Consider the following 21,550-nt stretch of genomic DNA (forward strand, 5'->3'; position numbering starts at 1 on the left):
TCTGCCGGACCCTGGCCGCACCGTCTCTGGAGGCGGGGAAGTGCCCTGGGGGTGGCCCTGACTTCCGCTCCCGGGTGTGGAATGGGGAGGACAGGGCCCGGCTTGCTCCCGGAAGTCACTCACAAAATGGCCCTGTGAGGTCATCATGCCTCCCCCATCTGAGCTGCTCCGGCACTCGGTGGGGTACCCAACCCCAGCTGCCCCCTCCCGCCCACCCGCCCAGCCCCCTGGGAGGAAGCCTTCAGCTCCTCAGGCTGCCCCACCCTGCCTGACGTGTAGGGCCAGCAAGGTGGGCAGTGCTCTGGGCCAACGGGAGACAGGCCTGCACCATTTCTGCCGGCGTGGCAGGAGGCTGAGGCCTCCGAGTGGCCCGGGATGTGATATCAGGATGGGGAGGCCTGAGGTCCTGACAAGCGGGCAGCTTCTGCCCTTCCTGCCCGCTGGGACACTGTGCGTCCAGGGTTGCCCCCAAACCCCCGGGATCCGGAGGGGAGGGGTGCCCTCCACCTGGAAGGGCTGTGGGTGATGAAGAAGCCTAGGATGGCAGAAAGGGACAGGACGCTGATCCTGGCCTGGCCAGGGGACCTTCATTTCACCTTTGTGGCTGGAGGGAGCCAGGTGTGGGGGGCAGAGGTGAGGGGAGTGCAGGACCAAAATTGGGCCCTAATGTCAGTCACTTACCCTTGATGGGTGAGGGGGTGGGGCACCATCACAGGCCTCCTAACCGGGTGGCAGGAGTCAGACTGGAGAGGGGCTGTCCCTCTGCTGGGAGGCCTGCAGGAGCCTGGGTGCTGGGGCCAGAGAAGAAACCATTCCTGCCATGAATTTTCTCCTCAACAGCACTGTGAAGCCCCTGTGCAAATGGGGAGGGGGCTCCTTCAGAGAGTAGAGAAGACCAACCCCAGGGTGCGCCCCCATGCTGCCCTACCCTGGAGACCTCTCCCGCCAGACCCTCTGGGCGAATGACCAAAGTCAGAGGGTGAGACCCCAGTTCCTGACGGGGCTCAAGTGGAGGCGGGGTCCGGCCTGAGCACTTGGGCCGGGAGGGTGGGCGGACCTTGGCTCTCTGAGGCCCCTCCAGTTGGGACATGGAATTCTGAGGTTGGGGTTTCTGAGTTTAACAGCTTCTTTTAAAGGCAGCCTGTGGGGGAGGGGTAGCCTTCCTGGTCTCAAGGGCGTCTGTAGACACCTGACAAGGTTGTCCTTTCCATACTGGTCATGGGGCACGGCAGCCTGCTGGCCTCCCTGTGTCTGGTACCCCTTCTCCGTAGCACCTGAGCTGGGAGGCAGGGGGAGGGGGAGGCACAGCTCCCCAGTTCTCAAGCCTGGAAGCCTGCTCCTCCCCACTGGGCTCCCCAACATGAAATGAGAGTTTTTTTCCTAGATTTCTCCCCAAGCCTCAAAAGTCCTGATCTTTTCAAACAACCATGTCCTCTTTCTGTTCACGAGTGGAAGCAATTTCAAGGGCTAAGGAGGGTGTGCGGGCAGCGCGTGCTCGGCCCCGGGCCGGGGGTTGGTGTGGGGCGGGGGTGTGAAGGGGTGAGCACAGAACTCCCTGTCTCTGGGGACGTTGTGGGCAGAGCTGTCTGGGTGGCAGCAGGGGGTACTCCTCACTGGCCTTGGTGGCGGACCCCGGGGGCAGGACCCACCTCACACTGGGATGAACTTGGGCGATTCTGCTCTCCCTGGAGCCCTGGGGCCCAGCTGTAGGCCCTCTCCTCCAGGAAGCCCTCTCCTCCAGGAAGCCCTCCAGCATCCAAGGCTCCATCCTGCCCTTGTCCCCAGGCCCCCTGCCCAACTGATAGAAATCAGGCTGGAAGAGGTCCTAAGGGAGTTTATTGCCAGTCTGTGCCTGGGGGCCACGGTCACCAGGCTTTGTCCATCTTTGGGGGCATAGGCTGCCTCCAGAGGACCAGGAGGACAAGGAAGTTGACGGCGAACTGCACGTGGCCGAAAACGGGGACTCCGAAGCTGTGGTACAGGAGGCCTCCCAGGGTGGGCCCCAGGGTTCGGGTCAGCGGCTGCACAGAGGCGCAGAGGCCCAGCATGGTTCCTACGGGGAGGGGAGGGGAGGGTCGAGTTGGGCCGGGCCGGTCTCTCAGCATCACTGCCCCAGCCGCCCATGGCCTTGACACAGCTACAGCCTCCCTGTTTCCCCCGCCACCCTCCACCCCCCGCTCCCTCTCTGCAGACCCCCCAGCCACGCAGGGGGAGCACTGGGCCCTCTCGGATGGGGAGCTGAGCCTCTGCCCTGCTCCAGAAAGTTCCCAAGCACAGGAGGAGCCTGGGAACAGGGCCCCAGGTCATGGGCCAGGCCCAGCCCCGCCCCCCCAGGCCTGCCTGGGAGGTGGCATCCCAGCCAGGGGCCTCCGAAGCACCGCGGTGAGGGCAGGGCTGGGCTGGGGTACGGGGTGGGCCACCACACACCCCTGTCCCCCGCACGGCTCCCGCCCTCACGTGGACTGCTTGGAACTCCCCCCAGGGCGGGGGAGGGGCTTCGGGGCACTCGAAGGGCCCGCACCTGCTTCTCTGCACCCACTTCCCGGGCTCGCCTGGCTGCCTGCACCCCTCTTACCTGCCACCCCTACCTCCACGCCCCTCTCGTCAGCTGTGCCCTATGCGGGCCACCAAGCGTGCGGCTCCTGTCAACACTGACATCTGCCCCGAGGGCCCCAGGCTCCAGGGGCTTCACAGCCCTCCGCTCTGGGAGCTGGAAAGCCCTGCCCTTGGGTCAGCTGGGCATGGCCTGGCAAGGCCCCGCCCAGGCTCTGGGCCAGCGTAGGGGGAATTTCAGAGCAGCCTCTCCCGACGCCCACATGCCCTGCAGACACCAGGGAGCAATTACCGCCCCCTTTGTGGTTTCCGGTTCCCAGGCTGGTGCTGGGAACCGGCTCCTGGCTCCTTCCAAGCTGAGGGATGGTGCCTCTGGCACATGGGGCCCTGGTGGCCTGGATCTGCTCCTCCCTCCTCCCTCTCAGGCCCTGCCCGCATCTCTCCAGGCCTTGTCCCCCTCCTCTCTCCTCCTGGCCTCTCACACCTGCCAGCCCACAGCCTCCAGGAAGCCCTCCAGGACCAGTCTAGCCTCCCAGGACCACAGAGCCGCAGGTCTGGCAGGCCTTGGGGGTCCCCAAGGCAGTCCTGAGAAGAGGCCTTGTCCAGCAGCCTCCCCATTTTCATCAGGGCCTCTAGACCTCAGTCTGACCTTCCCAGACAGGCAGGTAGATGGACAGAGGGTCAGCCAGGGCCCTGAGCTTTCTAGCCCTGCTGCCAGGGAGGGCGGTCTTTGACCGCAACGGGCCCACAGGAGCCCTTGACCTTGACCTGCACCATGCCTGGGGCAGCACGGGGGCAGAAGCCTGGGCAGCATCGGGCCCAGGGACCCCCAGTCTGGATGGGAGACTCCTTGCCCTCAAGAAAGAAGGCCAGGTGCAGAGTAGGGGGACTGCGGGTCCACGTCTGGGGGCGCCTGAGTCCCACTGGGTGGCCCGGGGGCAGCAATCACTCACTCACTCGTTCACTCAGGAGGCACCTGCACATCCCATGTGCAGGGAGGGAACAGGAGGTGCTCCCTGTGCTAGCCACCCGCTCTGGCCTCTAGCCATTCTCTGCCCATGCTTCAGAGCCAAGCCAGCCGCCACCTCCAGGAAGCCCTCCTCCCCTCCCCCAGGCCTGGCCCTGGGCTGATCAGCAGGGCCTGGTGCAGGGTTGGCTGGGCCTGGCTGGGCTGTGTGGTGGGCAGGATTCTCTCCTGAGCCCTCTTGCAGCCCACCATCCCCACCCTGCCCACTCAGACCCCCAGCCGCCCACCCTACTCAATGCCCACTGAGTCCAGGCAGGTCCTACATCTGGGCAGCTGCTTTGCCCGAAACTGCTCAGCAAGCTTCCCAGAGAGGAGGGCCGGGGTCTCCCCAGGGCCTGCCCCTCACCCGGCCCGGGATGCCGCACTCACCCGTGTCTGAGGCCGAGACGGCCTTGGTCAGCATGCTGTCGGTGACCACGTTGAGGGCACACAGGCTGAAGACCAGGCCGGGCATGAGGAGGCAGAAGTGGAAGACATTGGCCATCAGCGCCTGCCGAGGGGCAGAGCAGGGGCCACGGTCACGGGGGCCTCGCGGGGCCTCGCGGGACCCGGGTGGGACTGCCCATCCCTGAGGTCCCACTGAGGTGGCCCTGGGTCGGGGTAGAGGGGACCAGGGGGCCCAGGGGCTCAAGTGCAAACTGGGCAGCGGCAGAAGGTCAGGGGAGCGGGCCTGGGACCCTGCTCTTTGCGGGGCAGCCAGAGGCGGGAGCTCTCACCATGGCCAGTCCCACCACGCTGAAGACCAGCACGCTGGCCCGGAGCAGGGCTCCCTCAGAGAAGTGGCCGCTCAGCCACCCGATGACCAGGCCCTGGAAGACCTAGGTGAGGGCGAGAGGGTGGCGGTGGGCGCAGCCAGGCCTGGGGAGGGGGTCTGGGCTGCGGCCAGCTGCGGGACCTCCCCCACCTGCAGCCCCTGGGGCCACTGCCACCAGCCACAGCAGGCGTCAGGCGCAGGGCACAGGAGTGGGCCTGTGGTACCCACGATGGCCTCAACTTCCCAGGGGAGACGGGGCCAGCAGCCTGGGCGCTCTCGCACACGCGCGCACCCACGCACCTGCATGCACGCACACGCACCCACGCACGTGCATGCACACACAGGCACACACACGCGCACACATGCACGCGCACGCATACGCACACGTACACGCACCTGCGCGCACACACACGTGCACAGCCAGCCACTCAGAGGTCCGAGTTCCGCATTCAAAACTAATCTCTGCAGTTTCAGGCGTGATAAACATTTTAATCAAAGGGCCGGTTAACTCCTGACGGGGGTGGGGGAGGCCATGGCTTAACGGTGCAAAAAGCTTCTTTGATAGGAAAATGCTCACAGTGTGGCCCCGACTCCAGCCCGGGGGACCCTTGGGGCCCTGGGAAGCCCCCTACCGTGTCACCTGGCCCCCATGTCCCCCATCCTGGCCAATCACTCCTCCTCAGCCCCCTCTTTGGCTGTCTCGTCTGGGAGGTGGGACCTGCCCCATTCACAGATGGGGAGACCAGGGCACAGGGCGGGGGGCTGGATTGAGACCTGAGCTCAGAGCCCTGGTGCCCATGTGGGGTGGCCCTCCCAGTTGGCCCTATGGAGGCCTGGCCCCAGCAGGCGGGCGCACCAGCTACTGCCAACTGGGGCCAGGGACTGGGCCAGGAGCCCTGTGTCCTCCACATCTCAGGAAGCCACCGCTCCAGTTACAACTGGGTAAACTGAGGCCCAGAGGGTGGACGTCACTTGCCCGAGGTCCCAGAGCTGGCCAGGCGTGGGGCTGGGGTGGAGACCAGTGTGGTGGACTTGTCCTGAGCCTGGGCAGGTAAGCAGGGGGCAAGCAGTCTCCCCAGATAACCCCCACTGTTGCTCAGCCCTCCACTCCCAGCTCTGTCCTCCTGGCCGCAGCCCCCTCACCCGGCCCCAGGGTCAGCCAGCCAGGAGCCAGGTTAAGGTTAAGGCTCCCCTTCCTGCCCTTGTGGGGGTGGGAGGAAGGGCCCAGAGCAGGGACACCCTTGACGCTGGGGATGTCACTCAGAGAGCAAACCCAGCCCTAGGCCATCCCCCGGCCAGGGTGAGGCTCCCTATCTGGTCCCCTGCCACCTCCACCAGGCGGACAGGAAGTGCCCGGGCGCAGCGGGTTTGGCGCAGCACCCCCTGCGGCTGGGGGTCAGGCCGGGGGCTGGGCCCTGTGACGGGGCGGGCCCAGCCCTGCGGAACAGGACGGACCACTCTCTGAGCTGCCTGCCTGGCAAAACGAAACTGTCTCAAACCAGAACCAAAGATGTCCTTCTTTAAAAAAAAAAATCCTACTTTCACACTTGCTTATCTTTGTTTTGTTTGTTTAAAGGGAAGATCTACTTGGCAAGTGCCTTTTAGTGCCCTACACCTGAGAGGAAACCACCAAACCAGGGGAGAGATTTAAATCTGCCTCAGCTTTTCATACAGACCCGGAGACCAGGACCCTAATGTACTGGGGTCGTCTTTCCATTTTCCCATTAACTTAAACAAAGCCTAAACTTTCGTGCCTTGTGGGTTATTACATGAAACTAGAGCTACCAAACACACCAGAAATTTCACTTTCTCCCAACCCTCCCATCTGGAGACCCTGTCTGCTCACCTGTCCCGCTCCCCCACCCCCCGCCCTGGCCCGAGCCACCTCCACATCCCCGGAGGTCACATCAGCCAGAAGCACCCAGTTCCCCAGCAGGGGGCTAGTAAGACCACATCCAGCCTCCAAACGGTCCCACCCACTCCGAGTAAATCTGGGTCCTTCTTGGCCTTGCAGACCACCCCCCACGCATGTCTTCAGAGGGCAGCCCTCTCCCCTCAGGCCGGCCCAGCCACCCCAAGGCCTTTGCACCTGCAGCCCCTCCCTGTCTGAAGTTCTCTCCCTCCAAGCCTCTCCGTGGGCCAGTGGAGAGCCCCTACCAGCCCTAACCCTAACCCTAACCCTAATCCTAACCCCATCTGAAGCAGCATTTCTGCCCCTCCAAGGGCCCTGATTCTCCTTTGAGGTTTTGTCGCCCCTGACACACCAGATGCGCCGGTGGTTGGGGGCTTGCCTCCGTCTCCCCCCGCCACCCCGTACGACGGAAGCTCCCCATCACTGCAGCGGCACTGTGTCTGGGGCACAGATGAAGGCCGAGTGGGGGGCCCTCGCAGGGGGGTCCTAGAGGGACAGAGGGCTGCCAGCCCCCCGGGGGGAGGGTGACCACCATCCCCTCGTGTTAGGACCATCCGGGCTGCCACCCCCTGAGACCCCAACCCCAGTGATCTCTGTACACAGGGGGCTGGAAGGGGATGCTGGTGGGGGGGATCGCCCTTGGGGTCAGGCGGCAACCACACCTCAGGTGGGGCAGGAAATGGTCTGCAAGGGAAGCAGCAGGTGCAAGAGCAGCTGTGGGGGACCAGGTGGGAGGCATGGTTCACCCAGCGGCGGGGCCGCCTCCCCGGACCCTCGGTGACCAGCTCTACCCTGGCCGGGGGGGAGGGAGGCACCCGACAAAGGTGGCTTGGGCCTCCCCTGCAGACGTATCTCAGGGCCTCAGCTGCCTCCACCTTCCCTCCGCTGGACTTAGGGCCTGGGGCCTGGCACCCCACACCGCTCTGTGGGCTCCCTGCCCTCCCCAGGCTCCTCCACTCGGTCGGCCTGTGTTGGGGTCCCCAGCGCCCCCCCCAGGCACTTTCCCGAGTCCCACCGCTGCTCTCCAGCCCTGTCCGCCACCATCCTCACAGGTGCTGGAGCCCAGGCCCGTCTCGGGCAGGCCCACCCTCACCCCCAACCAGGCCAGAGGCTACCAGGGTCTGTCCCTGAGGGTCTCGAGCGGTCTGCCGGCTTCAGCCAGGCTACGGGCTTGGTCTCCTGGTCCCGGGGAGCCCAGGACAAGCTCAGGCTGGTGCTCTGGTCCCAGGCAGGCAAGAGCAGCCGTTTAGTTTATTTTAAAAATTATTTTTTATTTTTAAGAATTGTTATTTATTTCTTTCTGGTCGCAATGCACGGCTTGCGGGATCTTAGTTCCCTGACCAGGGATCGAACCTGTGCCCCCTGCAGTGGAAGCATGGAGTCCTAACCACTGGACCGCCAGGGAATTCCCGGGAGCAGCTGTTTAGAAGAAAGCTCCAGTGGCCCCCAATTTAGAGTATTATTATTGTTGTTGTTGTTTTCTGTTTATCTCTTTTCCGCTACCAGGCTGGCACGTCCCAGCCCACCCAGCTAGGCCCTCTTGGCCCACGGTGGGGTGGGGTGGGGGGCCAGCCCCTCCCAGGAGTGACTATTTTAGAACCAGAGTCTAGACCAGTCCTGGGCCCAGAGGCACGGGCAGCAGATGGCCTGGAGGTGCTGGGAATGCCACTCGCTTCCGGAGAGCGTGAGCTCTCTCCCCCGCCCAGGCAGATCCCAGAATAGTCCCTCCTGCGCTCCGGCTGTCAGGCAGATGTCCCGGGTGGCGGCTGCACGTCGCCACCTGTCCCCGCCATGGTCACACGACCGGTGGGCAGGCGGGCGGGACGCAGAGCCCGGCCATTCTCCTTGTAACGCGCCCCACCACTGGGGTCTGCCCCCCTTCCTGACCTGTCCACCGCCGGCGCCCAGACGGACACTCGGCGGACCATGGGCCTCCGCCGTGTTTCCCAATGGGAGGCCAAGGGCTCGCCAGCCTCCACTGCGGATGAGTCTCCCCTCTCCCCTCTCAGACGGGACCTCCGGGCAGATGGGTGGGCAGACAGACCCAGGCGTGGGAGCCGCGAGCAGGGACAGGAGGACAAGCCAGAAGCTAAGGTGTGGATGGAACACCCGAAAGGCGGGCGTGCAGGACGGCACCTGCGCTGCGGAGAAACCGAGTGCCGGTGGTCTGTGAGGTCCTGGGACCCCAACACAGGCCGACTGCCCAGAGGACCCTGGGAGGGCAGGGAGCCCACAGAGCGTGGGGTGCCGAACCCCCGCCCACCCTGTGTGCCCAGCACCCACTCACCATCTGCAGGAGCCCGAAGAAGGACATGAGGTAGCCGGCCTGGGCGGCCTCCAGCTGAAAGAAGTCCATGGAGATGAGGGAGAACATGACCATGAAGAGCCCTGGGTGAGGAGGGGGGTCAGGGGTGAGGGGTCAGGGCTGCGCAGCTGTGCCCACACCTGCTCCCCCCGGCAGGTGACCATCACGCTGCCAGGGGCTTGGCCGTGGTGACCGGCTCAGGGAAGGCCAACGTGAACCTTCTCCGAGGTCGTCCCTGGCAGGTCTGCCCCATGCGGCTGCTGTGGGCCGTGACCAGGAAGGTGCCAGAAGCTGCCGCATGCACACGGTGGCCAGAGCCCAAGGCCGTCTGGGGTGGAGGCTGGGAGATGGGGGACCCCGGGCTGATGATGTAGGAGGATTTGGCCCCAGAACTGACGTCGGTGACCTGGGTTCCCGTCACTGTGCCCCACTGAGCCATCCTGAGTCACAGATGGAGCCGGGAGGGGGGCTTGCCCAGTTTGCCAGGACAGAGAACTTCCTGGGCCGACGGGTTAACCCTTTAGCGTCAGTGTGGGAGCACCTGAGCTCCTGTCAACCGTGCCTCGCTGACTTGTCCTCTGCACTGCTCCCCTGGTTGGAGGACCCCAGATGGGGGCTCTGAGCGGTCGCTACTGGGCACGACTGTGGTCAGGGATGCCCCCAGTGCCACCGAGAATGTGTGTGTCCACCTGCAGGCGTACCGTCCTTCCCACCTCCCGGACTGTCCTGAGAGGCCCTGGAAGCCACAGGCCCGGGCAGCGAGACCTTCTGTAGAGCAGGGGTAACTGGGGCCCGAGCAGGGCCCTGGGGGGCACGAGGGAAGGACGGAGACCCTCACTTCTTCCTCCTCTGGCCTGTGCAGCCACATCTGCATGAACCAGTGGGCTGTCACCCTCTCTGGGACAGATGTGACTGGATAGGGCCCAGGGGAGTCTCGGAGCGTGGGACACAGGGCAGAGCGAAGGGGTGACGCGCGGGCTGCGGACCTCCGTCTCCGCGGCCCCGAATTCTCAGCCGCTCCGGGCTCTGGACGCTGGCCGGGCAGCCCGGGACTCACCTGAGGGGAAGCCGCAGATGACCTTGACCAGAAACACCGGCAGGACGCCCGGCTGCAGCAGGCAGGTGATGGCCTTCAGGTCAAACAGGCCGGCCTCGGGTTTCCCTGAGGCACCCGGAGAGGCCACCATAGCACCGGACAGCCCGCGCCCCACGGCCCACCGGGTGGGGAGGAAGCGCTCCTGCTGCGGGCGTCCCACACCCACCGGGGATGTGAGCTCCTCCGCAGAGTGCCTCCCCCCAGCCCCGCCGTGAGCCCCGGGCAGCTCGTCACACTCAGGACCGGGCCTCAGGCCCTGCGGACCCTGGGGACCTGTGAATTCAGGGGGCGCAGCCTGGCCTGGACCTGGGCTCCACGTGATGGAGGCTCTCGCTCCCCAAACCCGCGTGACCAGGGCAGCTGCTGCCTGCCTGGCCCTGGACCCGGGCGACGGCACGACAAGGCTGGTGAGGCAGCCGTCGGCCAGGAGCGGCCGCTCTTGGTGTCTGCGAGCGGCCACCTTACCCTGATCCGGAGGACGCTTGGGTGCCACGTCATAGCCTCCCAGCGGTGCCCCCCTGCTTGCCTCTCTCAGGTTCTCCTATGCCTCGGCCCTTTTCCTCTGTCCCTTTGCAGGCCAGGTCCCCACCCAGGCCCTCCCTCTTGACTCTTTCTGGGCTGTTCCATCACAGCCATGGCTCAGGGGCCTCCTGTCCCAGGTGGGTCTCTCCAGAGCTCTCAGTCACCGGGCCATGAGGCATGGGGTCCCACTCTGTGCCAGGCCAAAGTGGCTGGGCTGGGACGCCCTGGAGGGGACCGCCCTCTGGAGCCCTGACCTCTCCTCGTGGGGCCTGGGAGGCACGTGGAGCCCACAAGCCCTAACCTGACTGTGCTCTGCCCCCCGCCTCGGCCCCCCGCCCCGGGAACTGTGCTCCTGAAGCCGGCACCCTCACGTCCGCCCACACAGCACAGTGACTGGCTGCTCTGGGCCTCAGGATCCTGGCTCACCATGCCTACCCCGTCCCAGGTCCCTCCTGGTCCTTCTCAGGCTCAGCTCCAGTGGTGTCCGAAGCTGGGAGATGCCCAGCATCCTGGAGGGGCCCAAGGAAGAAAAGAGGGCTTGAGTGGCCCCGAATGCCCCAGGCCCATTGCCTGGAGCACACCCCTCTGCCCCCGCAGATGAAAAGCCACCAGGGATGCTTTGGCATATCGTGGTCTTGGCAAACCCTCCCTGAAGGGTGGGCCGGGCTGGGGGAGGCCTAGCCCGAGGTCCAGGGCGCTGGCTGGTGGGAGGGGAGGGCTCACACTTCACACTGGCCAAGCATCCAGAAGCGGCGTACCTGGTGGGGTGTAACCGGTGAGGTGCGTCTGGTAGGGTAGACCCAGCGGGATGTACCCGGTGGGGCCTACTTTGTGTGTATCTGCTGGGGTGTGTCTGGTGCAGCTTACCTGGCAGGGCAGCCTGGGCATGGGCGCTGGCCCCTTTGGTGCTGGTGGGGATGCAGGTGAAGCTGAGAATGGCTCCCAGGAGGTTGACCACAAGAGCCACGATGACTGGACACTGAATCCTGTGAGCGACAGTTGTGGTCACACAGGGCTCAGGCCCCAGGGCACAGGTGTCACCTGCGGCATCTCCCCCACCTGCCCCTTCAGTCACACTCAGGCTTTGACAGCTGAGAACAGCTCAAACCCCACCACTCATGTCCTCCCAGGCTTCGATCTGGAGGCCAGGCCACGGGACCCTCAGGGCACACGAATGAGGTGATGAATGAAGAAACAGAGGAAGCTCTTGCCTTCCCGACCCTCAGGCTGTGGATACAGCATACAGGTCCTGGCGGCCTCTGAGGATGGGTGGCAGCGGGAGCCGGAATGTGAGCCCCAGAAGGGCTGGGCAGGGGCCTGGGGCGGGTGGCGATTCTCCAGGGGACGTTTGGCTCCCAGGCTGCTGAGGCCCCCGGAGGACCGGGCTGCTGTGCCGTCTGCGCCCACCGCCCCCGGCCTGGGCAGGGGTGTTAGAGGCCTGGGTGCCGTGTTCCACGGAATTGGACCCAGCAGGGAGGATGTTCCCCAGACAACCCTGGCAGCGCCAAGGCCCCTCCCCACCCTGTAGAGCAGGAGACTGAGGCTCCCGGGGGAAAGGGCCCCGTCCCCAGAACCCTCAGCCCTCCGGCCTCTGGTGGGACCAGAGGGGCCGCCTGGGGTGGAGGAGGGCGGCTGAGAAAGTGACCTTCGCCCTCGGAGACTCAGGTGAGGCAGGGTGCTGGCTCACGGTGAGCAAAATGCCAGGTGGCACTGGGGCCAGGGCACCAAGAGGGGCCGGAGAGACGGGGGCTGACGTGCCCGGTGGGCAGGGGCTTGGGTTTGAATCTCAGCTCCACCCACCCACATGGAAGACTGTGGGACCTCCTGCAGCGCCATCTGCGTCCTGGGGATTGTCATGCCTCCTTCCCCTCCTGGGGGAGGACAGGCCTGCACTTAGGGGGCCTCAGGAGCAACCCACCACCACTTCCTGGAGGGGGAGGGGCAGGCTGGGCCCATGGGGTAGGGGGGCGTTTGGCCCCCCGATAAACCTAGGACACAGCCCTCAGGGCGCCTTCCCGCCTGCCCACAGCGGCACCAAGGGCCGTGACTCAGGCACTCCCCTCAGCTGTCGCTTCTGAGGAAGCATTTCCCCTCCATGAGTCACTACAAAGAAACTCAGCCCTCGACCTCTCTGGACCGCACAGGCAGACCTCGGCCTCCAGCTCCAGGCAGCCCGAGTCACCTGGGGACAAAGGCACTGGGGCCTGGCCCCTCTGACCGTCACCGTTTCCTCCTGAGGGCTGGAGGAAGACAAGGAGTGAAACAGAAAATTCATACTGAGCCAGGCTGCTTCGACCGCCAGGCCTGTGCCCAGCCGAACACCCTGCCCCTCTGAAGCACAGAAAACTCCTATACATCCTGCAAAGGCCCTCTCTGTGAGGCCCTGCCCCTCTTCCCCAGTGGGCGCCCTGTCCTCTGAGAAGGGCTTGCTCTACCCCAGGGCCCGTATCCGCCCCCGAGGGCAGGTGGGCCTGGGTGGGACCCTGTGCCGAGACCCCAGTGGGCATCAGAGCGTAGACTAAATGGACAACAAAAGTCCTGCCCCAGACCTTGTCAGTGTCCTGGGAGACGCCCTCCGCACTTTCACACGAGGCAGCCACAAGCTGCCTGTGACCTTCCTCGGAGTTCAGAGAGAGGACTCCCCCACCCCCATTCCACCACAGGTGCACACCTGCACATGCGCACACACCTGCACACATACACGTGCACGGCTCCTGCGGGAACCCCAGGCAGGGAAGCCAGTGGGGACTCCAGCACCAGAGAATGGGCCTCGGCAGCCCCTTGTTTCTGGGGCTGGGACCTGCCCGGGCTCACACAGTTGGTCAGTGCTGCAGCCGGCACTGTCCACTCTGCGTGTGCCACCGACCACTGCCCAGGATGCTGGACATTTGGGCTTTCTGGCAGCAGGGGTTCCGGACAAGTGGGCGTGTCCATTGGCTGCCAGGTGGGAAGGGTCAGAGGGCACCGGACCCCAGAGTGAGGCCTCTGCTGGGACCCAGGGGAGGGATGAGGCCGGGTACGGGCCCCGCAGGCCAGCGTCAGAGAGAGGGGTCCTTTCTTCAGGACTGTGGCCTCAGAGGCCCGCACGTCACTGCTCCGGGCCTGCCTGGGCAGGGACAAAACCAGCTTTCTTTGCCAGATGCCCCGGAAGTGCGTGAGAGCAGAGGCGGCCACTTAGATGGCTATTTTGGGAGGCTGGTGACAAGTGAGGGGCGGGTGGCAGGGAGCCAGGCCCCTTCTCCAGAGATCTCTCCTGTCCCTGTGTGGCGGCCAGTGAACCGAAGGGGACGCGGGGACCCTGGGGGGCCCCGGGAGGCCGTCGGGGCCCACAGCTGCCCCAGAGGAGGCTTGGGCGTCCTTCCCCACCCAGAGTGCTCTCCGACTCCCCTGGACAAAATGCCAGAAACGAAAGTGGACAGACGGGAGGAAAGCGTGGCAGCCCCGGGTCCGACACGGGGGCCTCCTCGGTGGGCACGCCCTCCAGCCTTGTGCCCGTACCCACTGCTGCTCTGTCGTCCGAGACACAGCTCGGGAGCCCCTCCCCAGGGGCCTTCAGTCAGCCCACCCCCAGAGACTGCCTCTGGCCCTGGGGACCTCTGGGACTCCAATCGCGCAGGATGGGGCTCTGGGCCACCTGTCCACTGGCTCATTGGACTGTTTCTACAAACTGGGCACTGACCACGAGGCAGGCACTGTTAGCGTGTCTTTGTCCACCCACCCCCTTTTATTTTTGGTTGAATGCATGGACGGGAGACTGGACGGATGGACCCATGGACACCCTGAAAGGGCCCCAGGCCAGACTCAGGGCACCCGAATTCTCTGTCCCTTCTCTGTAGCTACCCTGCTGGGTGACCTCCTTTCCTCAGATGCAGATGAGGGCTAGACTCACAGGGGCTACCCTCCTGGGACCCCCTGTCCCACACCAAGGCTGTCCTGGAGGCAGCCCACCCCGAGTCCCACCGAGGGAGGCCTCTGGAACTGACTGCGGCTGCCACCGGTGCTGGTCAAACGGCAGCGGCCACAGACGCCACTTTCATCCTTATCTCGAGGGCCCGGAAGTTCCTCCTGACGTTATCAGGAGAGTGGTGGGCGTGGCCACCTGCCACCCCATGCGGACTCTGAGACTGATGCCATCCGTCCCCTGCCCGGCTTGGAGGGGACAACTCCTCCTGAAGCTGGAGCTGCCCTCCCCGCCTGCTCCGGGGCTCCCAGAGGGGATGGCACTCGGCCAAGGTCCCCCGGCCTGGCCACAGGTGGGGCTCAGGGCCTCCCGGGCTGCGTACCCCTGTCCTGTCCAAACTGAAGGGCAGGCTGGGGTCAGCTGGCTTCATGGGAAGCCTGGCCGTGCGGGGCTCCGGAGAGGCACCGGGCATCCAGCCTGAGCTTGGGGGGCAGAAGCCCCCCTGCCTCTCCTGATCCACAGTCTGTGGCCCTGTGGCTAGAACGGTGTCTGAAAATGGACGTCTTGTGGGTCCCCTCCGTCTTGTGGGACGTCAGCCCCCCTCTGGTTTCCGAGTCCCAGAAAAAGGCCCTAACGCTGTGTCCGGCCTAACCCTCTGCAGCCCTCTGTGTTCCCTGAGCATCTGCCCACACAGGCCTCCAGGCAAGCCCCAAACTCCTTCCTGCCCGGGGGCCTTTGCACGGGCTTCCCCTCTGCCTGGAACACTGTCCGGCTGACAGGTCTAGGTGAGGTTTCCAGCCCCACTACTCTCAGCCATTTGTGCTCTGTCCATGGACCTCCTAGTGCCTGAAACACCCAGGTTCTGTCTGCAGGGGCGGCGTGGGCCCCGGGGTGGGGAGGGGAGACAGCAGGCCTGGCTGGCCCCGCGCACCCTCGGTGAGCCATCTCGAGCACCAAGTGGGGTAGGCGGCCTGGGTGACCCGTGAGTCAGCCCTGTCCCAGAGCTGCTCAGGGCAGCCCTAGGTGTCTACTCATTAACTCCAGGGAAGCTGCCGTGTCACTGGGGTGGAAACCTTCCGTCAGCAGGATAAGGGTGTCCCATTCCCTCGCCCGGACCAAGATACGGTTATGAGATACGGTTCTCGGGTCGACTGGCTCCCCCCAGGCCTCCAGATAAGCAGCGGGGTCACACCAGCCGAGTCACCAGGGCCCGCTGGGTGCGGTGCGGGGCTGGGGTCAGAGCGGGGCCACACGCTGGCCAGTTAGTGCCCAGGAGGGCCGGCCGGTGACACTGAGGCCCCGGTGTGCCTGACCTCTAGGGTCTGTGGCTGAACCTAAAGGAGCGGCCACCCTGGTGGGCCACCTCCGGGGCGACAGAGACTTTGGGGGCTGGACTGCGGGCCCAGCTGTACCTGTGGCCTGTGTGCAGCAGCCCCTCAGCGCTCAGAGGAACAGGGGGTCCTGCAAAGGACCCCCCACACACTAAGTCCAGCCTTCAGGTCTTGGCTCTGCCTGATCCCACCATCAGCGGTGTCTGACTGGTGGCGCACCCCCCCCCCCCAAATCCCTGAGCACCTCCGACCCGGGACCCAGCTCTGGTGGGCTTAGCAGGCTGGTGCCACCCACCCCAGAAGCAAACGGCCCACTTGGGGGAGGGGATGATAGAGGCCTCCCCAGGCTGTGAGGTGCCAGGCTCAGGGACATGAGTCACAGAGCTGCCCCCTCACCTACTAAATGACTCAGGGCCCAGGTCTGGGTCCTCCATGGGAGCTAGGCCTCCCAGCCCTGAGCTCCAGACTGGGCCCAAACCAGTTATACCACTACTCAGCCCACGGCAGTGGCTGCCAAGGCCACTTCCTCCTTCCACCTGCTTCCCAGCAGGGGGTGGGGCACGGCTAGGGACTTTAGGGGCCTTTAGGGGACCGGGGTGGAGGTGGGCAGGGAGGAGCGGCCAGGGAGACCTCACACCGTGCCTCAGTTTTGATCGAAGAAGTGGGGGCGGGAATGTGGCTTTTACGTCTCGCCTGGTCCTTGCCAAGAGGCAGAGCAGGCTGCGGGCCAGCAGAGAGGCTGGACAAGGGAGATGGGGCATCTGCCCTTGCCATGGGGCGTCACGGTCCTGGAGCCCACATTCCCTGGGCCTTGGATGGGGACTGGGAGCTCCATGGGGGAGTCTTACCCTCTCCGGGGCCTCGGTTTCCCCACCTGTCAAATGAAGTGTATACGGCGCCTTAGATCTTGGGATGAAAGAAGGGAAGCTAGTGGGATGCTCAGAAAGGCGAGGGCAGGGGTGGGGGTGAATTTGGAGGCTACTGGGAGGGAGAGGGAAGTGCGTGTGCCTTCTGGGTCAGCAGCTGGGCTGGAGAAAAGGGCAGGAGGGAACGTGGGGTGGGGCTGGCCAGAGGAGGCCTCTGTGTGTGTGTGTGTGGGGCAGGCGGGAGGGGCGCTGGCAAGGTGAGGAAGGTTGCCCTGGGCCCACAGTAGCAGGTGGCTGGGCTGGGAGGTGAACTCGGAGTCTGGGCGCTGAGAGTCCCGGTGTGAAGGGCAGCTAGCGGGGCTCCTCCCTGCCCCGCCTCTCCCTTCCCAGCACCCTCCTCACGCCCCTGGTGCCCCTCCTTACCTTGCAGCCCCTGACCCTCTTTCTTCCCTCCCTGGGGACACAGAGGCCCTCTTTCTCTTGACCCTGGTCCATCTACCAAATCAGGCTTCCACCCTCATCGCACATGGAGAGAGGCGGCCCTGGTTCAGGAGGAATCCGTCACGGGCTCAAGGTCCCATCCTTGACCCACACGCCTGGATGTCTCCCTGGATCGCCCTCCCTTCTGGTCCTCCTGGTACCTTTTCCTGATCCCCGGCTTCTAACATGAAGTGCCGGGCACCAGCCTCCATTGTAAGCAGTTCCCAGGGCTAAGAAACCACCCACTCGAGGACACGGCCCCACTGTCCTCCAACTCAGACTCCCACACCCAGCCACCCACCCTGGGGTTCCTTCAAGTGTCTGCTGAGCACCAAACTCATCCTGACGGAGACCCAACTCCCGCTGGCACCCTGGCAGCTCGGATCTCAGCGAGGCCCTCGGCTCCCCAAGGGCCAGTCCCAGAGTCTGGGCACGGCCTTGAGTTCACACTTACACCCCAGCCATCAGCAAAACCAAGCCAGAACCTGCCCCTGCCCTCTCCCCACCACGGCCATCCCTTGTCCAGCTGCCGTCCTCTCCCACCTGGACCGATTCAGGAGCCCCCTCTCTGGTCTCCCTGGGGTGGCCCTAGCCTCCACATTCTCGACACAGCAGCCAGGTCATCCCCTGCCCCTGCTCATCCCTCCCAGGGCTCCATGGCCTGACCCACTGCCCACCCCTGCTCCTCCACTCCAGCCACACGGGTCTTCTCGCTTCCCCAATCTCAGGGCCTTTGCACTTGCTATCTCTTTGCCTCCCCAGATGTCCTCCAGCCTGACGTTACAGGAATACACATCACGTTCATTTCATCTGAGGACTCGCCTGTCCCGTTCACCACTGTATCCCAGAACCTGGAATCCCAGGGGGAATTAATAGGTGTTCAATAAACATCGATGGGGAAACGAATGAAGCAGTCCTGCCCTCCGCACCCCCGCCTCCTGCTCACAGCACTCAGCAGAGCCGGCCAACCCCAACCCAGCTCTGAGGAAGATGACAGGGAGGGGGTGGGGGGCGGAGGCCTTGAACAGACCTCCCTCGAGAGAGGGAGCTGCCTTGACAAGGCCACTGTGCCCTCCTGTCCCCCAATCCCTGGGGCTCAGCCATCACCCGGCTCCCAAGTCTGGGGCTGGTCTGGGGGTACTCAGGGAACCTGGGGAAACTAAGGCCCCCAGGGGTCCCGGCATAGGGTCATTCAAGATGGCAGGGCCAGGTGCTGGCCTCATGCTGAGTGCACGCGTGTGTGGTTCAGACACCAGGAAGGCCCCTCGCCTGAATGGAGGCCCAGGGCAGCTCATCCAGGCCCAGGCAGGGTGGGCGGGTCACCAGCTGGCACAGGGCCTCCACCCACAGCTGGGCCGGGCACCTGCCCCCCCAGAGCAAAACCAAAGTCTTGGGCCTGAATGAAGGTAAGGTGCAAAGTCCATTCCTATGTAGGAAGCTGGTTTTGAGTGGGTGTTGGAGCGCCTGGGGGGAGGAATGGGGGTGGGGCAGCATAGGGGGCAGCAGCAGAAGTGGGGTCTTTCTCCCTGGCCAGGTAGGGCCTCTCCAGGGCCAGGTGTCCTAAGTCCAAGGGTATGCACCCTTAGGGCTGCTGGAACAGACGGCTCTGTGCAGCCCCACTGCAGGGTCAGTCCCTGGAATGGGGTCCACTCTGCAGACCACATGTGAGAGCTGCCGCCCACGGGCTCTCAGGACGCTGGGCAGGAGCTGAGTTTAGCCCCCGGACCCCTGGGTGCGCAAAACTGGGGGGGGGCGGGGTGAGGGCAATAGAGACCTTTCGTTCACACACACTAACTTTTTACCCCCCGCAAGCCACCCTCGCTCCTTCCAGAGGTAAGGGGTCTGGCTGCCCACAGCATCCCCATCGCAGGGAGGTGACGGCACCATCACCCCGCCCCAAGGCCTGCCGTCTGGTTCGTTTAGGTTCAGCGTGGGACCTTCCAAGAACGAGCAGCCCGAGCGCACGGACCTGATGGGACTGCAGCGTGCGGCGACGGCGCCCCCAGCCGGCCGCCCCACCCACGTCTTCCGGCCCCGCCCACGTCTTCCGGCCGCGCCCACGTCTTCCGGCCGCAACGCCACTGCTGGCCACGCCCGTCTGCCGGCCGCACTGCCCCCTGCCGGCCACTCCCTCGTTTGCTGGCCGCACTGCCCCCTGCCGGCCGCGTCCCCGCGGGCCCTGCCCACCACTCCTAGCTAAGCCCTCGGACCCCGCCCACCGCAAGGCCACGCCCCGGATGGCCACCCCCAGCTGTAGGTTCCTGCAGGTCATCCTCCCATGGACCCCACCCGCTCAGCGTGCACATGGGGAAACCAAGGCCCGGAGAAGTGGCGGGGCTGGGCCGAGGGCCGGAGCGCGGCGCAGAACCGACCCAGCCTTGGCCATCCTGACCCACACCCACACCCCGCGTCGTCGGCCCGCCCCCTCCTCCCCACCCCACGACCGGGTCCCTGTCCCGGACACTCACCCGCACGTGCTGCTCAGGGTCCCGCCGAGCAGGGAGCCGAAGATGACGCCAACGCCGAAGCACAGTCCCAACCGGCCCAGGGCCGCGGGCCGCTTCTCAGGCGCAGACAGGTCCGTGATGACCATCTGGGCGGCTAGGGGGGGGGACGGGGGGCTGACAAGCGCGGCCCCCTCGCCGACCGTCTTGTGGCCTATGGACCCAGGCCACGCCTCGCCATCCCCGCACCCCAGACCCGACCCACAGGCCACGCCCTCACACCACTCCACTCCTCTGACCTGCCCCCTCCCCCAGCCCCCCCCCACATCACCCGCGGGACCCCGACCTGCCCCCAGGCCGCGTGCTCCCCACCCTGGTCGCGGCACAGGCCACACCCCATCATTCCTCACCTCGGACCTGCCCCCTTCCGCGGGCTACGCCCCCGCATCACCCCTCCATCCTGGTCCTGTGCTCCAGACTAGACCGGCACCCTGGGAGTGGTCTCCGCCCCAACCCCTGGCTCAGGCCACGCCCACACCAAGCTCCCCCGCCTCCCTCCGCTCCCACCCTTGGCCCTGGCTATTCCGACCCGTTCCCGCCCCCCACCCATAGTCCTCCAGCAGGCCGGAAGGCGCCCTACCTGGCCCTACCTGGCAGCGTGTGCATGAGGGCGCCGGGCAGGCGCGAGGCAAAGAGTAAGGCCACGCCGGGCAGGGCCGGGCTGCAGGCGGCCGCCAGGAGCAGGTAGAGCGCTGAGGACGCCAGGAAGGAGAGCGTGAACGCTGCCCGCGCCCCGCGCTGGTCTGCGAACCTGGGGGCCCCACACCTGTGACCCTCACAGGTGTGAGGCAGGCTTCCCGCTCCTCTGCCCCACACCCACCCCTTGGGACTGCCGGGGAACCGGGCCGCAGTGCTCCCCCGGGGCTGATCAGGGAGGCCCGGTGCTGCAAGGGTGGGCGGGGGCGCCCGGGGCCCTGCTGGGCCTGTTTCTCCATCCTTCCAATGGGGCAGTTTTCAGTGACCTGGGGGGGGGGGTTCTGACCCACACGGTCATTCCCACGCCTATGTGAATAACTTGTGGGATGCAAAGGGACCAAGGGCATGTGCTTATTTTACAGAAAGCGCTTCCCAGGCTCAAACCTGGGAAACCGCCCCCCCTCACCCCTACCCCGGAGCCCCTGCTCTGTCCGATGTTACCGGGTCTGGAGACCCTTCTTTTCTGTGGAGTAACTCTAGAAATCTGACTCCTGCCACGTTGATCTGTTCACGGCAGGCTTTGCGGGAGGATGTCTGCTGTCACGTCCCTGAGCCCAGCGCCCCCGCTGAGACCAGTGGGAGTCTGGGGGGTTCCAGTCCCCAGAATATTCTTTTCCAGAAAAGTTGCTGGTGGGACCCCCCGGCTCAGTGGGGCAGGGCATTTATAGCCATGAGGGTCTCACCAATTAAATCCTCTCTCTGGGTCTGGCCACAAACCAGAATTCGTGGAAGTTAGGGGTGGGGATACCCTGGGAGCAGGGGCTTAACCCAGCCTTAAAGGGACTAAAGCCGCTCTGTGCCTCGGGCTGGCCGTCCGTGAAGCAGGGGCTGCTGTCTCTCTAGTGGGGCCCAGTGTGAGGTTTGGGAACCTGGCATAACCCAGGCCATGACCTCCAAAGGGCGGGCCTGGATCATCATGGGATGAGGGCCCCCAAACTTCCCTGCCCCATGGTACCTGCCAAACACGGGCCCGCCCAACAGCTGAAGCACGCCAAAGATGGTCTGCTGGTAGCCGAAGGCGACAGAGTCCAGGCCCAGCCTCCGGGACAGGTACTGAAACATAGGCAGGGTCCATGGGAAGGGCCTGGGAGGACCCCAGCATCTGCAATCTGGGGTCCTCCATGGGCAGGGTGTAGGAGGGGTAGCCCTGAGCAGGGTGGGAGGGAATTGAGGGTCTGGCTCTGACCACTCCGCAGTGCACCTGGGGCGACCCGTGGCCCTGGGACTCAGCGGCCCTGGGGTAAGCGGCTGCTTATCTTGTAGCGGGGAGCCCAACAGGGGCTTTGGGTCCAGGCTCCAGGGACTCGGTACTCGGTGAAGGCAGTTGCTGGCCCCTCCTTCCCCTCTTTGGGGTACACCTCAAATGGGCGAGGGCAAATCCTTTTACTCTGGCTCTGCACGTGGTGTCTAAAAGCACCTGGAGCTCAGCACGTCCAGAACTGACTCCCGGTCTCCCTCCAAGACCAGCTCCTCTGCTCCACTGTTGATGCTTCCACCCTTCCAAGAGTTCCGGTCCAAATCCGCAGTGTCATCCATGAGCCCCCTGTTTTTCGCACACCTGTATCCCATCCATCAGCAACTCCTGGGCTCAGCTCCTTCTCCC

The 21,550-nt window shown here is 65.1% G+C and overlaps 1 protein-coding gene across 20 annotated transcripts in view; it reads right to left on the reverse strand.

Annotated features, from left to right (window-relative positions):
* SLC67A1 (solute carrier family 67 member 1) overlaps positions 1-21,550 on the reverse strand; it is a 25,681-nt gene continuing 4,131 nt past the window's right edge. For 5 of the 20 annotated variants that reach the window (XM_082477692.1, XM_082477687.1, XM_082477686.1 and 2 more), the window contains 10 exons: positions 20,903-21,000; positions 19,842-20,002; positions 19,216-19,348; positions 11,037-11,155; positions 9,609-9,713; positions 8,534-8,634; positions 8,134-8,382; positions 4,297-4,398; positions 3,950-4,014; positions 889-2,053 (listed from right to left, as the gene is read on the reverse strand). In XM_082477692.1, coding sequence (XP_082333818.1) covers positions 1,651-2,053; positions 3,950-4,014; positions 4,297-4,398; positions 8,134-8,382; positions 8,534-8,634; positions 9,609-9,713; positions 11,037-11,155; positions 19,216-19,348; positions 19,842-20,002; positions 20,903-21,000 — 1,536 coding nt within the window. In that variant the 3' untranslated portion in view covers positions 889-1,650. The other 15 variants (XM_082477688.1, XM_082477679.1, XM_082477690.1 and 12 more) reach the window with 13 other exon arrangements.

The sequence above is a fragment of the Balaenoptera physalus genome, assembly GCF_965194825.1.
Source record: "Balaenoptera physalus genome assembly, chromosome: 10".
Taxonomy (NCBI): Eukaryota; Metazoa; Chordata; class Mammalia; order Artiodactyla; family Balaenopteridae; genus Balaenoptera; species Balaenoptera physalus.